The 15,497-nt window shown below is 39.4% G+C and overlaps 2 protein-coding genes across 3 annotated transcripts in view; one reads left to right on the top strand and one right to left on the bottom strand.

The window, feature by feature from the left end:
• Positions 1-1,216: 1,216 nt before the first annotated feature.
• Positions 1,217-15,465, top strand: lrpap1 (low density lipoprotein receptor-related protein associated protein 1). Of its 2 annotated transcripts, none has more exons than XM_034540308.1 (8): positions 1,217-1,281; positions 7,236-7,380; positions 9,817-9,947; positions 10,990-11,110; positions 11,878-12,033; positions 12,649-12,731; positions 13,127-13,303; positions 13,807-15,413. In XM_034540308.1, exons 2-8 carry the CDS (start codon positions 7,236-7,238, stop codon positions 13,873-13,875), a joined length of 882 nt encoding a protein of 293 aa, XP_034396199.1. In that variant the 5' UTR covers positions 1,217-1,281; the 3' UTR covers positions 13,876-15,413. The 2 variants fall into 2 exon arrangements, with proteins under 2 accessions (XP_034396199.1, XP_034396191.1); XM_034540300.1 differs by lacking the exon at positions 1,217-1,281 and adding an exon at positions 6,060-6,361 and having other exon boundaries at positions 13,807-15,465.
• dok7 (docking protein 7) overlaps positions 14,895-15,497 on the bottom strand; it is a 16,754-nt gene continuing 16,151 nt past the window's right edge. The window contains exon 12 of the mRNA XM_034532758.1: positions 14,895-15,045. Coding sequence (XP_034388649.1) covers positions 14,921-15,045 — 125 coding nt within the window. The 3' untranslated portion in view covers positions 14,895-14,920. The remainder of the gene's footprint in view (positions 15,046-15,497) is intronic.

Below are 15,497 nucleotides of genomic sequence, written 5' to 3'. Positions count from 1 at the left end.
AATGTTGCAAAAACCGGCCTTTTAAACCTCAGGGGTTTTAGTTTTATATATATTTATATATATATACATATACATACAGTATATTCTGTTTCTGTGCAGAGCCTGACAAATGCAGTATTTATGTTGTTTATAGTACATCTGTTGTATTAGATTACATGAATTACATGAATATTTTTGATTGTCATCCCATGTTTATCTGTATGAAACACTAAATACTGTGTGGTGTGTCTGCAACAGGGACACGCTGATCAACAGGAGCAGTCCCTGCTGGGTTCAGGTCAGCACGAGCAGCAGGATCTGCGAGGTAACAAGAGAAAGAGAGATTTGTACTATTGTCTGTGGAGTCAGCCCCGGGCCTCAGCTGGCCTTTGAGAAATAGATCTTTGTGGACAAAGATGCTCTTTTGGGGAAACAGTCACACCTAGTTTGTTCCTGCTTCATTTGTTGTGGCAGCTCTGAATACAGCCCGCTACCCACGGCAGCTCAGACAGTTGGCTCTGGTCAGTGGGTATCTCAGCCTTTCGTTATGAACAAAGTACACACACAAACTAACACACAGCACAAAGCCTCATTTTCTACTTCGAAAGCTTAACACACTCTTGGACCAAAATGAACACGTGTTAAATGCCTTAAATATAGTCTTTGTCAGTTTGTCCATAAAGGTCTCCCACCATTAGAACATTTGGATGGCTCAGTTAGTCAAGCATTTCATGACAAGTTGCTTAGTGGATGAGTGAATTGAAATCTCATATTGATATATGGAAATGAAGTAAAACACCTGTCGGCATAGTGAATCATTCCTGCCAGTAAAAACCAGTCTGACTGCACACTGCCATTTCATTTCTACCCACTCAATCAAACGACTTTATCCTGTTTTTCATCCTTTATCGTCTTGTAATTTAAGAATATTCTTCCAATTATTACTTTCCAGCTCAGCTATGAATATCTTCTTCAGTGGAGTTGAGGAAATAAATGGAGTACACCTGCATAGGGTCATGGCTTAATGACTGCTGTTCTTCCTTCTCCTGCTCTCAAATGGCAGGTTTAAGATGGTCCTGCTGCAATAAACAGGTTATTTAGCCGCCCCTTTTGTCTCTATTTCCCCATTCATCTGATATCTGTCTAATCTCAACTAATCTATGCTGTGCCTTCTTTCCTCTCCTCTCTATAGACAATGCAATACCTACAGGGAACTGATCTCTGTGTGAAGGTTTGCTTTTGAAAATGAACGCTTCTTATTGAATTAAATGGAGCTAGGACTCGGGAGGAAGGAGGAAAAAGGTCAGTAGACTGAGAACATTTAATGAATATTGAATCCAACACCACTCTCTTTCTTCGTTTCCCACACACACACACACACACACACACACACACACACAAACACAGGCAGATGGCAGATGTATTAATCACAAGAAATGTTCTCTGTATGCCATGGGTAGGTCTCTATAGATAGTCTGTATACATAAAATAGGCATATCCATAAAGATATGTACTTACACAATTATTCCACTGGATGGATAAAAAAAGCCTAAAAAGTTGTATAATTACAACTCTTGTTGAAGTTCAAACATTAAAAGTCATTGCTAGCATTGATAGCTCTCCCTGTTCACTTCCTACTCAGCACCAAACAGCAGACAGACAAAGTTAACAACTGGCGGGTGAACATAGTGTACATAGAACCAAATATTTGCCTGATGGATCAATGGTTTCATTTCACAGCCCATTCTTTCCCAATCACTTAATTTAGATTAGATTAGATTTGACTTTATTCATCCACAGGGGGAAATTGAGTATTTCCCAGAAGGACGCATTACTGGCAGCAGTGCACATGATATTGCTCATGCTATAAGGGACACATCAACCATATTCATTTCCTATTCAAATCCTTTGCCTTTACATGCCAGTAAAGGTTTAGAATGGATATTGTATAGCTGAAAGACAGGAAATCATAAGTCACCAACTTTAAAAGAACAAAACTACTTGCTGGTGAATAGAAGTAACCAGTTGTCCATCATAACTGAAATACCATCCCATTGTTTGCAATGACACATTGCATGAGAATAGTAAAGTTATGTATTATGTGTTGAATCTTTATGTCAGATGTACACAGTGTGTTATCACCTATAGATAGATTGTTGTCCAAAGCACTTAATAAACAAAACTTAAACATTTGTATGTTGTGATCTTGAGAGTAATAGAACCACAAGGAGGGCGATGGAACAATATTTGAAAAACTAATTGAAAAAGGTACAAATATTTTGGTCAGAAGTATAAAATGTTACAGGTGCACAGAATCCCCGTGATAGGGATATGCTATGGCTCTGGGAACTACATCAAATGAGCTGACATTAAAATGCATATTCAATAAATCTGCATATGGCTATAACACCATATACCTGCAAAAACTATCACTTACTTTTTGTTACTATTGTAACCGACATAAAGTCCATAAAATGTTACTCAAACTAAATCAAATAATGGATAATGGAAAAGTAAACTAAATACTCACTTAAAGCTAGATCGCCAACTTTAAAAGAACAAAAGTATTTTGCAGTTGGCTGTAGCTCGTGACGATGAGTGGTCGTCCCGTAACCACAAGGTACCCGGTTCGATCCCCGCTCTCCCTTTAGTTGCATGTCAAAGTGTCCTTGAGCAAGACACTGAACCCCCAGTTGCTCCCTGGGCGCTTCACTGCAGCCAATTGCTTCTTAATAATTAATGATGGGTCAAATGCAGAGAAGAATCAATAAAGGATATATTATTAAAGAGTCCAGTCTACATGACATTATAATAATCCTAATAGCACATTGCACATTGTAAAAAAAGTACATTTAGCTTCTTACTTCTGTACTTTTACCCCAGTTGGATTTTGAATGCAAGACTTTTACTTGTAATTAAGTATATTTACATTGTAAAGATCTTGTTCCACCACTGCAGTCATTGAATGCAGTTTCTTTTATATTGTATATAATATCCACCTCTCGTACACTTTGCCAGAATACGCAGTCCTTCATCATCAAACATTTTGGTATATCTGCAGTCATTAAATATGCATTGTTTTTACTGAGCTACTGCAAAATGTAGGCATATGCTATTTGAATAACACATGCGGAAACTATTCCCAGCACTGTTGAAAGGAAAATAAAATAGTTGTGAGAAGATTTGAAAATGCTGAAAATTGTATTCGTAAGGAACTCCTTCGTGCCAAGCTAGACTCTAAGTTGATGTGCAGTCTGCTTCTGTTGTTCCCTGCAGTTAAATTAGCACAAGTAATACGATTATCAAAGCCTACTTTTTGCAATCACTTGGTCTTAATAACTGTGTTTTTTCATAGTCAGTGATTGCATATATCTTTTATTTCATTACGACTCTCTTTAACACCCACAGGACAACAGAACCTACTCACAGAAAACCTGCTACTTTAATCTCTGTGTTTCTTCATTTCTTTTCCCTTATTGCTTTATTTCCTTTGCACTTTCTTGCTTTCTTTCACCGTGTCTTTGTTCTGTGTCTCACTGCTCTCATAACAGTCCACTTCTCTCTTTCCTAATGGAAGCCAAAGGCAGACAAAATGACGCTGTCATCAAACGTAGTTTGTAACAGTCGTGGTACTGTGGGCTGTTTGCTGTGCCGCAGTCTCCCACTGGCTCGACATGTCTCTCCTTCTTGACTCCAGATACTCTTGCTGGCAGGCACATATTTGTGCCGGCTCACACCCAAACCGACACTCTCTATTCTATGTCTTTGTGATCTATAATCATACAATTGAATTCCAGCTATTTTAAGTACAAAGTACAAAAAATGTCAAGTTTCCAGAGAGGCAGAAATGTTTTCAACTCACTTCGGCATTAAAAGAGTTTTTACTTATTCATCGTAGCAATGATGGTATGTAGAACACATATTTGTATCTGGGGTGATGTGTTTGAAAGTCGCTCTGGATAAAAGCGTGGGTTCCCTCTGGGTTCTCCGGCTTCCTCCCACAGTCCAAAGACATGCGGGATAATTGAACTCCAAATTGCCCGTAGTTGTGAATGGTTGTATATGTGCCCTGAGATGGACTGGCGACCTGTCCAGGGTGAACCCCGCCTTTTCCCAATGTCAACCCTAAAAAGGATAAGCAACCCTAAAAAGGATAAGCGGTTCAGATAATTGAATTCCCCATATATTTATTAATTGTTTCATGAGGTCACTCATTCACATCTCAACACGGTTTATTCATTGCTGTTTGTGTGCATGCATGCATACAGAGATGCTGAGACAGATGTGACAAATTCAATTGATTCCTGACAATATCAGCCCCTTTGAAGTTGGCATTAACCTTTTCAACTAAAGCCATCTGCCGTCCTTAAAGGCAGACACATTCATTATGATGTGGCTCTAACAATAGCGGCTCTCTGAAAGACTTTTTTTAGAAATCGGAAATACTCAAGTAAAGTACAAGAATTCCTAAAGAAATTTACTAAGTACAGTACTCGAGTATATGCAGTTACTTTCTACCAATACTGTTAATTTACCTTCTGCCTGTTTTCTGATTTTTGATAGTAGCATTAAAGTTCAGGATTAATTTCCAGGAATCCACTATTTTCTGGAATTTATTTTTCAAGCACTATTTTCTATATTCACCATTCAATGAGGACACAATGACGCCTCTTATCCCCTGCTTTTATTTATAAGTTATGTTTCCTGTGATTTTATTAATCCAAGTTTAGGCTATTGCTACAGTCATTATAAGTCATGCTAACTGAAGAATCAAACTACCGCCAATGTTATATCAAGTTGTGTTTACTTACTTTACATCAGAAGTCGTCCATCCTGAATGAATGCTAACCTAATTTGTGACATAAACTCCTGTGTATTATTAAATTAGAAATGTCTGAAATTAGTGACCCCGAGGAGCAGGAAGTAGCCAGACGCCTCTCTCCTGTCTCACACTTGATAAGCATTGTATCTCCTCAAGCCTGGCATCTGGATGTCTCTAGACTAAAATATATCCTCCAAATTTCATAGTATCCAAATTAAAATCCATTAATGTTCAGATGATTAAATTGACTTATGATTGCTAATTTTCAAACAATTATATATATGGACAAATCCTAATAGTATTTATTTTGTCAGGTAAATAATTCATGATTTTTGTGACTCTTTCCTGTTTTAAAATCTGATTTGTTTTGGTCTTTTGTTGGGCAGATGTTAATTATTGCTCTCTCTCACTTCAATTGAATTTATATGCGTGTGCATGTGTGCGTGCGTGTCTTCAACTCATTTATATTATTTTGTTGTAGTGTGTATCAAACATAACAAATGTTCAGACTTTCTTACAACAGCTAACAATTGAGACTCTATGATTTATTCCCTTTGTTTTGCATCTCATGTATTTATAATAATATAGTAAAACAAAAAAACAGATACATAGAAATGTAAAAGTTCCCACACTGGACAGCCAATTTTCTTTTTCATCTTAATGGAGAATAAATTATGAGAAAAAATAAACAGCAATGCAGGGTTCCTTCAGTAAAAATATGTCAACATTCAGTTAGTGGGATTTCGAAAGAAACTTCAGAACACTTTTTAAAGTGTTGTTGTTGTGAATTTGTACATACATTTAATTTGACCATTTATATAGGTGGTGACAATATCTCACAAATTGATATCCTCTTTTTCTACTTTTCTGTCGGAACATTTTGCTGATTGAGACTTACAAGAATGTCTGTTTAGAAGTTAATATGAACTTCCTTTGTTAGAAAAACTGTAAAAAATTGTCGGAATCTATTAAGAGAGGAAAAAGGAACTCAAAATAATACTGTGCAGTTGGGCCTTAAATGTGTCGATATAAAGTCCCACCTCCCGAGGACAACGTCCCTTTCACTGCTGTGCACTGGACAGTCCGACTGAGTGCTGCCCGTGGAGGCTTTCTATTTGCTCAGAGTATGTGCAGCCTTCGTTGCCAGGTAACCGCGAAGGGCGACATTTCAGGAATTGTAGTTCAGAAAGGTCGCATCCGCTTTAGTATTAGCGCTTGGGCCGAGGCAATAAACTACACATCCCAGAATGCACGATTTAAGGAAGTGCGCTCCCATTTTGAGCACATGACTTGTGGTGCTCCAGTGTGCCACAACAAAACATTTGTAGCCTTGTCTCGGTAGTTTTGTCCCCCCCCCCCCCAAACGCGTCTTTTTGGCTGTGAAGAGTTGTTTTGAGAATGAAGCTGCGGTGTTTAGTCGTCGCTCTGTGCGTCGGTGTGGGCGCAATGGCCGGGAAATACTCCCGTGAATTTAACGAGCCCGAGCCGAGCGGCGGTGATGGGCAGACGATGGAGTTCAGGATCGCTAAATTGAACCAGGTGTGGGAGAAGGCGAAACGGGTAGGTGCAAGAGGCTCTGTGTTCTCTGTCCGCCCCGCGTGGCTTCAGGAGACAGTCGGCAGCAGCAGCACGAACGTGGGTCAGTGAAGAGACGTCAGCCAACGTGCACGTTGCAGTCTTAGTGTGGCTACAGCAGCGTTCTCAGTTGCCTACGGTTGGAATATTCATGAGCCTAATTAAAGATGCAGGTTAATTAGCTCGATAGACGGGAGCAGTTGATGCGCTCTTTTACTCCAAGAAGCTGAAGAGTAAAGCATGGCGCTGTGTGTTGATAGAATGTGCAGTATGCTAACTAAAGTTATAATAATGCATACACTGCAAAAGTAAAGAGATTAAATGAGTTTATTAGAAAGTGTTGTTGCTTGTCTGACTGTTTCCTGGTTTAAGACCGCACGCGCACCAAGGTGCAGACCAGTGTGTCCAGTTGCACAACTACTCTGCAGTGTGTGCTTTATTCACCAAACCTATCCAGCTATCCTGCCTTCTCTCCGTGGTGATTTGCACTATTTTCCCGAACACTGGACACACATTTGATTGGAAATCTGCCATCAAGGTCAAATGGGGATTATAGTTTGGCTTTAAACCGTGTAGCCTGTTTCCAGCTCCACCTAGATAAACGTTTTGAGACAGACTTATATTAATAAAATGATCACTACTTCCAAAAGCATATTTTGCCATACAGTGTGTGCTGTCACTCCATTTGTAGTCTGGTTTCCTCACTCCCTCCACTTCTCTGTCCCTAAATATGTGTGTGTGTGTGTGTGTATATATATATATATATATATATATATATATATATATATATATATATATATATATATATATATGCACCCCTTCTGTCTAACTAACGTCTCATTGTCTCCTGTTTTGGTAGATGCAGTTGTCCCCAGTGCGGCAGGCTGAACTGCACAGTGACATAAAGATCCAGGAGAAAGATGAGCTGCAGTGGAAGAAGGTGAAAGTGCAGGGGTTGGATGAAAATGGGGAGAAAGAGGCCCAGCTCCGACGTAACTTCAATGGTGAGACAGCTATGTTCACTGGTGCAGTCAGGCATAAGTTGAACTGTTTTCACTCTTTATCCTGAATTCACTGTAGTCAGTCTGCCCTAAATATGCAGTTAGCCACAGTGTCGCTCTGTGCTGAAGTCTTCTGTTTTCCTCAATTAATTATGCTTCCAATGTTGGCCTGAGTTGAGTTCAACAGAAACATTTTGGTATTCACCAACTAGTAAAAATGGCTTAAATATCAAGCAACTCCCAAGCTGAACACAATTGTATTATTAAAGTATATCCCAGACACTTAATTTCTTTTTGTGTGTTTCATCAACAGAATGTTGATTCAAATTCTTAGTGTTGTTGTTCATAACTGTTACTCAAAGTGCTTTAATAAATTACATAATTGACTTAAATAAAAAGCATTGGTCAGCTCCTACTTTTTAGGAATACAAATATTAGTTCAAACTGATAAAATGGTGCCGATGTCTCCCTAAGGAGATGAATAACCTTGTATCTTGGATATTGTAGTTTGTGGGCAAATGGCACCTTCCCTAACAGATTGAAGGTTAAAACTGTAGATTTTGATGAGTGTGAAATATCGTTGGAGTTTTCATTCAAATCCAGTGGTTTGAATAGATCCCCTGAGTCCGCAGATTGAGATGAGCTTTGTTTAAGAATACAGCGTGTGTGAATCTTCACCCAAATCAAGAAACGGATGATATAACTAATGATGAAGCACTTTTCTTTAGAGTTTATCTACTAAAATTGTGTCACTGGGCCTTTCAAGGTCCAGGGTAAATAATACTGGAACACAGACCATGAAATACATAGTTCTCAATATTATAGTTTATGTAATAAACTCTTCCCTTTGGCTGGTAAAATAACTCATGTGATACTTTGTACTGCATCAGTCAAGAATAAATATAAGTATTCATTCCTATCAAGGACTGTTGCCAACGTCTTTTGGCAAAATCACCTTTTGAAATTAAGACTTATCCATACTAAAGCTCTTAGCCTATCAATTTAGCATACACAAGGTATAACTATACATATTGTCAAAGATGTATTCATGTGATTATGGAACTCGTGGTCATTGGAGGATGAAAAGTTTGGCAAACCACCTACATTTTAATTGGTACGTACAGGTGTGAGAATATGCTGTGCATGGTGCATTATTATACTAAATTGCATGCAGGACTGGCATAGTTTGACAATCAAACTAAATCCAGTCCTGATTGAATCCAGAGCTGCTGTATAAATGTGTGAAAGGCAATGAACCAGCCAGATACAGGAGGAAGAAGGATTTCGCCCTTTTGGCAGCTCGGCTGCACCTCCCTCCTCTCTTTCCTCATTCCCTAGTGGTGAAGTGACCTTCCAACTCTAGGCAGAGCAGCAGAGTCACTCTCCTTTGTAGCTTAATGCAAACACTTTCAAGGAGGACCCCAAGTCACCTTACCCCCACTGAATCAAGTCCTTGTCCTTGAGTCATTCTAATTGGGCTCATAAGTAATGAGCCCAATTCTTGATCCTGTGGTTGATATGCCTAGAGACAAAGTCGGACACTTTGCTTGTTGTAAATTGGTCGGTCTGGGAATGTGAGCTTGTTTTACTGATCACTCGGGTCAAGAGCATCTGCTGAGCCCATAAAATGTGAAGTAACAGTTCCGTAGAGGTTGTCTCCGGTTCTTACATCCTGTTTATGAGGATGTTAAATGAGCCGTCTGCATGTGGACACTGACCTAATGAAACTGCAGTAGTTAATAAGTGACACTGATGGGTTACCAACAGTTTGAGATGGTGCTGAATCAGCGGCTGCAATAACAGTTTCCGACAGCAGAATAATGAGGACAGAGCTTCTTCAGAGCGAAGTCCAACAATGTGCTGTACTGTAGCAGTCTGACATGAGAGGATGAAACTGCTTATATGTTCAGTAGCTGCTCAGTATATTTTGCACATAACTGAGAATTTCAAACTAATTAGTTACAGACATACCAAACATGTGGCAACAGCATCACTTATCTGTCTGCTTGGATGTATTTCAAATCCATCCTTTTATATTTTGTCATCTTTTGTTTTCCTTTTGTCCCTTGTGTCCAGAATAAAGTGCCGTTAGTTTGTTTAGGTACGCTCTTGTTAGATTCCGTGACTCTAAAAGCTTGTTTTTTGGTTCTTCTTTTTAGCAGGTGACTCATTGGAGATGCTGCGCTCTCTGCTGTTTTTAACTGTGGCTTTGAAATTAATGAGTTGCTGTCAAGGGTTCTGGGCCTCTGGGTAATATTTAATGTGAAATGTTTGAGAGCCTTTCTTAAATGATGAATATGTGTGTCACTTTTAGATGTCCTCAAACAGTTTCCTCTCATGACTCAGTTGTTACTCCTTACAGGCTCATGTTAGGATCATTTATCACAGCAGTTGAAGCTTTTTTAGCAAAATGTCTATGTATTGTGTTATGTTATGTAGTGATCCTGGCCAAATATGGAATGGATGGGAAAAGAGACACTCGACCACTGGAGAGCAACCACCTGAAGGACCACGACACCAAAGAGGGAGACACGTTTGAAGATCCAAGGCTGGACAAACTATGGAACAAGGTGTGTGTGTGTAGGAAGAAGGAAAATAAATGTAAAGATTTTTGGAAATGTTTTTTTTTAGTGGCATTGTGGGACCTTTTGCTCTCCGTTACTGCTGGTTTAAAGAAAATATACCGCGGATATTAGATAAAATAAAGACGACATCCTCAAATCAGCTCAAAATCAGTTGAACCAAATGCACAAAAAAGGTTCTTACCCAGTAGCCTTTTATTTGGCACAGGAGCTGCACTCGAGTGCCTAAAACATTATTTTCAAAAGCTCCAAATCTTCACACGCCGCTTCCTGAAAGTGACGGTTTGTCCCACTGTCAAATCGTCGATTGTTTGAGGGCTCTTTATGAACACTTTCCGTAAGTCCGCATTTCTCGACACAGATTTATTCATCAAACATTACATTTTGTTATTGAAGCTGCTTTGACAAAAACGAGTAAATGGATGATTCGACAATTCCCTCATCTCGTAAGGGCAAAAGCCTGGAAGACGATTAAATCAGGGAGTAAAAACGCACACATTTTCCTGACGTTGTCATGGTAACGTGATATGTTGCAGCAAAGTGCTGTCACATCCGTATTGACACCATTTCTAGCCCTCGCAGTCTCTCACACTTAACTACCTACCAGGTGATGTCAGTAAGTCCCTGAGGGTTCAGAGTGTAAGGCCTTAGTGGGGGCAATGTCCTCTTTGTGAGAGGAAGTATGAAGCTAGTTAGAGAGTGAACATCTTTGTTTATTGCACTTGCCAACAATAACAGCTGTAATCTTTAGATATTGTTTGCAGATACAATATATTTAGTTTATTCTGTGTACAATGTGTTCTGGTCATCTTGCGATTTGAGGCCATTGAGTGTTTAGATTTGATGCGTATATTCCAGAGACATTGCTGTAATTTATGCCACCTAAACCTTCTGAAACATCCAGTGAAGTATTTGTACCAAGCGGTGATCCTATTTGGAACAGCACCTGTCATTCTTCTCCATCTCATACGTCTGTTACTGTCACGCTTTTGAGACTGACTTCCTTCTACGATGACTGTTCCCCGATCAGGCCAAGAGCTCAGGGAAGTTCTCCAACGAGGAGTTGCTGAGTCTGAAGAGGGAGTTCCAGCATCACAAGGACAAGACCTACGAGTACAACATCCTCATGGACACTGTCAGCAGGACTGAAGGTGAGCTACGGCCATCACTCTGCTGCTGAGGCGTGGCACCACTTCCGCTTTGTTATGACACTATTTTCGTAGGTCAAGTTGATGAGCCTTTAAGCCCCCTCTTCCCCTTTGCTATCCACTATATGTGAAGTATACAGGCATAATTATGGTTCTGAGCCCAGTTTTGCTCCAAAGCCCATACCAAAATAACTTCCAAGATTACATTTAACATAATAAAATAAAACTTGGAGAATGTTGCTGAGCAATAAGGCCACATTTATATTTTCTAGAAGTTGCCAAAGTAAATTAGTGCAAAGATTAACACATTTCACCCTCTTTTAGACACATTTAATGATCAATTATGCTATATGCTATCAGGTCAGTCATCCAATAGGTCGTGTACATACGTGGAAGCTATCAGATTCTGCCCCCGACCGCTCTGTGCTCTATCAGTGTGTGGCACATCACATCAAGCTGTGAGTTTTAAGCTGAGCTGACGGGACCGACGGATGCACGCAGAAAGGAAAGATTAGATGATTCAACTCATTAACTACTCATGGTTTCGTATGGAGAAATATATGTGATATATGAAGAAAGACAGTCCTGTGAAATGTTAGAAAAAGTTGAGTTTAAAAAAAAATGTTATTGCTACCACTATCCTCACCTTATTAAATGCTGTTCTTCTTTGTCTCATTTATTACTTCAATTTAATTCTTCCTATTCCTTATTTCTTCTTCCTTTCTTCTCTCTATTCTTAATGGATTTTTGATTTTTGTTTGCCTCAATAGAAATACACAAGAATGTGATATCTTCCCTGGAGGGTGACACCAAAGAGCATGTGCTACACCAGAAGCACACAGACCTGAAGCAGAAAATGAGAGACCTCAACCAGGGCTTTGAGCGCCTCAGTAAACTCAGCCATGAGGGCTTCACTGAAGACAGCGGTGAGAGAGAGAAAACACACACACCACACACACCACACAGCGTGTCTCTCTGTGCATCTCAGTCTTCCTCTGCATTTATCTCATAGTTTTGTGCTTTTAGTTTTTAGCCCACATCACTGCATCTATTTGGGTATGTAAACCAGCCAGTAATTGTGCTTTTTAACTTAGGGAAAACATTCATCATGTATAAAAAGAAAATAAATGTCATGAAAATGTCATAAAGCAGTATATTATGTTATTAAAAAAAAGTCATAAAAATGTGGTGTCGGAGGAAGTCATAGTATAGGGTGACTAATAGGCGGACCCAGACGCCGTTGTCTCTGGACCCTGGACCTATAACTTGATAGATAATTGATATATATTTTCACCAGTGCAGCTTTTCTAGCCTTTACAGCGCTCATTCAGCGATCCAGGAAAGTCACCGACCAATTGCACACATTAAAAACCATCTCACTGCGAGACAAAGCAACAGATCTTTGTCCAATATGCTTCTTATAAAACATCTGCTGCTGTTTCAAAGCTCCCTCGTGAATGTGCATGTTGAGTGAGGCTCCAAACTGTCTCCTTGGAGTGTTTATCTCTTAATCTTGGTGCGTGTTGGTTCTTCCTCTGTAGAGTTTCGGGAGCCCCGTGTGATTGAACTGTGGGAGGCTGCCAAGAGAGCGAACCTCAGCTCCGACGAGTTGGACTCTCTCAAGGTAGCTCATACATTGCTGCTGACGGGCTTTTGGACACTTTTTGTTTTATCACACTGCTACAGTCTAAAACGTATTGCACAACTATATACACTTTTGTAATGTATTTTGGAGCTATGTACTACTTGTACATGGTGCACATCGTTCTGATCACATTTTCACTCACCCATCTCTCATTGTGCTCTTTTCACCCTTTGTCCCAAATCCACTGTGAATAACTCCATTAGAATTTCCACTCTATTTAAGTATATCTAGCTTTGTATAAGCTAATATAAGTTGTGTATAAGAGTAACATTTCCTCTCGTCAGTACTTGAGATACAAATCGGCTCCATAGTGCATGCAACTGAACTTGAAGCCCCTCTCTTTGTTCACCGCCCTCCTTTCCTTGTTCAATTAGGAGGAGCTGCGTCATTTTGAGACCAAGGTGGAGAAGCACAGCCATTACCAGGAGCAGCTGGAGCTTTCCCACCAGAAGTTGCGACATGTGGAGTCTTTAGGAGACAAAGAGCACATAAAGAGGAACCAGGAAAAGTATGAAACACTTGCTGAGAAAACCAGGGAGATGGGGTACAAGGTAAGGAAGAATAGTAAAAAGTTGTAGCTCTTAACTATATATGTTGCCATCAAACACCACAAAGCTACTGTCCAACTGCTGTAGAAACGAAACATGTTGCAAAATGAGCATGAATAAAACATTGCTATAGTGCTGGCAAAATGCAGTGACAAAGAAATAGGAGACACAGGTTAAGAACACTTATTGTTGTTCCTGTTGTAGAAAAGCAGAGATTTATGTATAGACTTGCAACTCAACTGTTTTGGTAGAAAACAAAAGAAAAATGTGATTACCCTGTTATATTATTGTGGTCATCAGATGAAAGAAAAATGCTTATAACCAAAATAACTAGGATGAAGCAGATCAAAGTCTTATTTCTAAACATTGGGACCATTTATTTATTGGTATAGCAGGTAGTTTCTATTTAAATTTATTCTGATAAATGTGCAAATGTAGAGCATGTTTGTGAGGTTGCCAAGACATTTACATCCAAAAGCTCACATTATGTATTTGTTTGATTTCAGATGAAGAAACATATGCAGGACTTGTCTAACAAGATCTCCCGTGAGGGACTCGGGCATATTGAGCTCTGAGAGGCTCGGATCATGAACTGAAATCATTCCCCCCACAACGCTCCCCAGAGAAAAGAAATCAGTTTTCTACTTTTCCAGTGTTATTTAAAAAAAAAAAATATTTTAGTAACCGATGAATCGTGGGTTGTTTGTACATAATATACATATGGAAACCACTTACATACTAGTCTGATACAACTAATGGCAGGCAGGTGTGGGATGGTTCAGGTCCTGGAGAACAGCCAACCGACTGCACTAGTACTTCATGTTGTTGACCAACTTGTCCACGCTCGTCACAAATGCAATATTGGCTGTTGCTACTGTCGTGTCTCTTATCTAATTAGTCTGCTGAAATATTGTGGTGTTATTGTCTAATTTTAAATGAAGCATGCGTTGCAGATTAGCAAGGAAACCTGAAAAGATAACAGCAATCTTTAATGTGCAAGATACAGGTGTCAACAACATACAGTAATATTTAAAAAAACATAGTTTAACATCGCTCTGTCTTGGCATGGATAAAAACAGTTACTATTTACAAATCCTGTAGAGCCATTAACAGGCTATTTGTGGTGAAGTTTTTCTAACTCATTCCTATGTTGTTTCTACTCATCTCCCAGACTCTCAAGCTCCATAAAATTAGTGCCAAATGTTGGACAATATGTCCTGATCGTATATCAAAAGGGAGGTGAGAATTTAGAACGAACACAATGTGGTTCCCTATTCATCAATACTGACCAGGGACATTGAAATTGATTGATTATTCTGATGAATAATGTTCCTGGCTGGCTGGTTACTCAGTAATGTCCTGCCTGGGCCACATGGGCCTGGATTAATGTCATTTAAATCTAAACTATAACTGAAATGCATATTTAGTGCAATTACCTCACAATTAAGGCTATGTATAACCATTCAAGTGATTCTTTGTGGGCGTGTTTTTAAGTACAACAATGATTGCTATGACCAACTACAATTAAGCACTTAATCTTATTTACGGAGATGGAAAGAATCAGCAATGAAAACTATTTTGGAGTGTCAGTTGAGTATTGCAGAGTCAGTTTGGTGGCCCTCACCGCCTGCTCTCCAGCTGAGTCAGCCTGTGCTCTCTGCCCTGAACATGCTCCGCCCCCACTCTCCGAGCTGTTTCCATGGCAGTGATGTCGAGGTGGGCGTACTTGATGGAGCCCGCTTCTGGTCAGTGAAGGACGAGAGAAGGGAAGACATTTGCATTATGTCATCTGGAACCTAAAATTGTCGCATGCATTGTTCAGTTACTTTGACCCTGTATTAACTTTATTGGTAGAGCTGGAGTATAACTTTAACCCATTCATTAAACTACTGAAACTGCGGTGCTTTGCCAATTCACAACATAGAATTGTATATGTTTTAGCCTATTATAAATTGGTCCATTTTCATAGTCTAAAAAGATCATTGATGTTTGTTTTTCATGAATAAATAGTTTCTCCCCATTTTTTCAGTTTAATGGTCTGTCCCTCCTTCAAATCTGCAAATAAAACGCCATGTAAGCAGATAAGCTGCAAAGCAGAATGCTCTCAATCAAATGTAGGTGTCATGTCATCTATTTCTTAGTCAGTGAATAAAAAATAAAAGACAGATGCCATATTGTAGTTGTGTCTTTCAACTTT

This window comes from Cyclopterus lumpus, chromosome 1, assembly GCF_009769545.1.
Source record: "Cyclopterus lumpus isolate fCycLum1 chromosome 1, fCycLum1.pri, whole genome shotgun sequence".
In the NCBI taxonomy this organism is placed as follows: Eukaryota; Metazoa; Chordata; class Actinopteri; order Perciformes; family Cyclopteridae; genus Cyclopterus; species Cyclopterus lumpus.
Note: the sequence above shows the minus strand (reverse complement) of the source record. Positions and strands in the feature narration are given on the sequence as shown.

Excerpts from the sequence above, each read along its gene's own strand:
- lrpap1 (XM_034540300.1), top strand. The coding sequence starts at position 6,200 with ATGAAGCTGCGGTGTTTAGTCGTCGCTCTGTGCGTCGGTGTGGGCGCA. Across the intron at positions 9,948-10,989 it reads TGGACAAACTATGGAACAAG|GCCAAGAGCTCAGGGAAGTT; the intron begins GTGTGTGTGTGT and ends TTCCCCGATCAG. Across the intron at positions 12,034-12,648 it reads GGGCTTCACTGAAGACAGCG|AGTTTCGGGAGCCCCGTGTG; the intron begins GTGAGAGAGAGA and ends CTTCCTCTGTAG.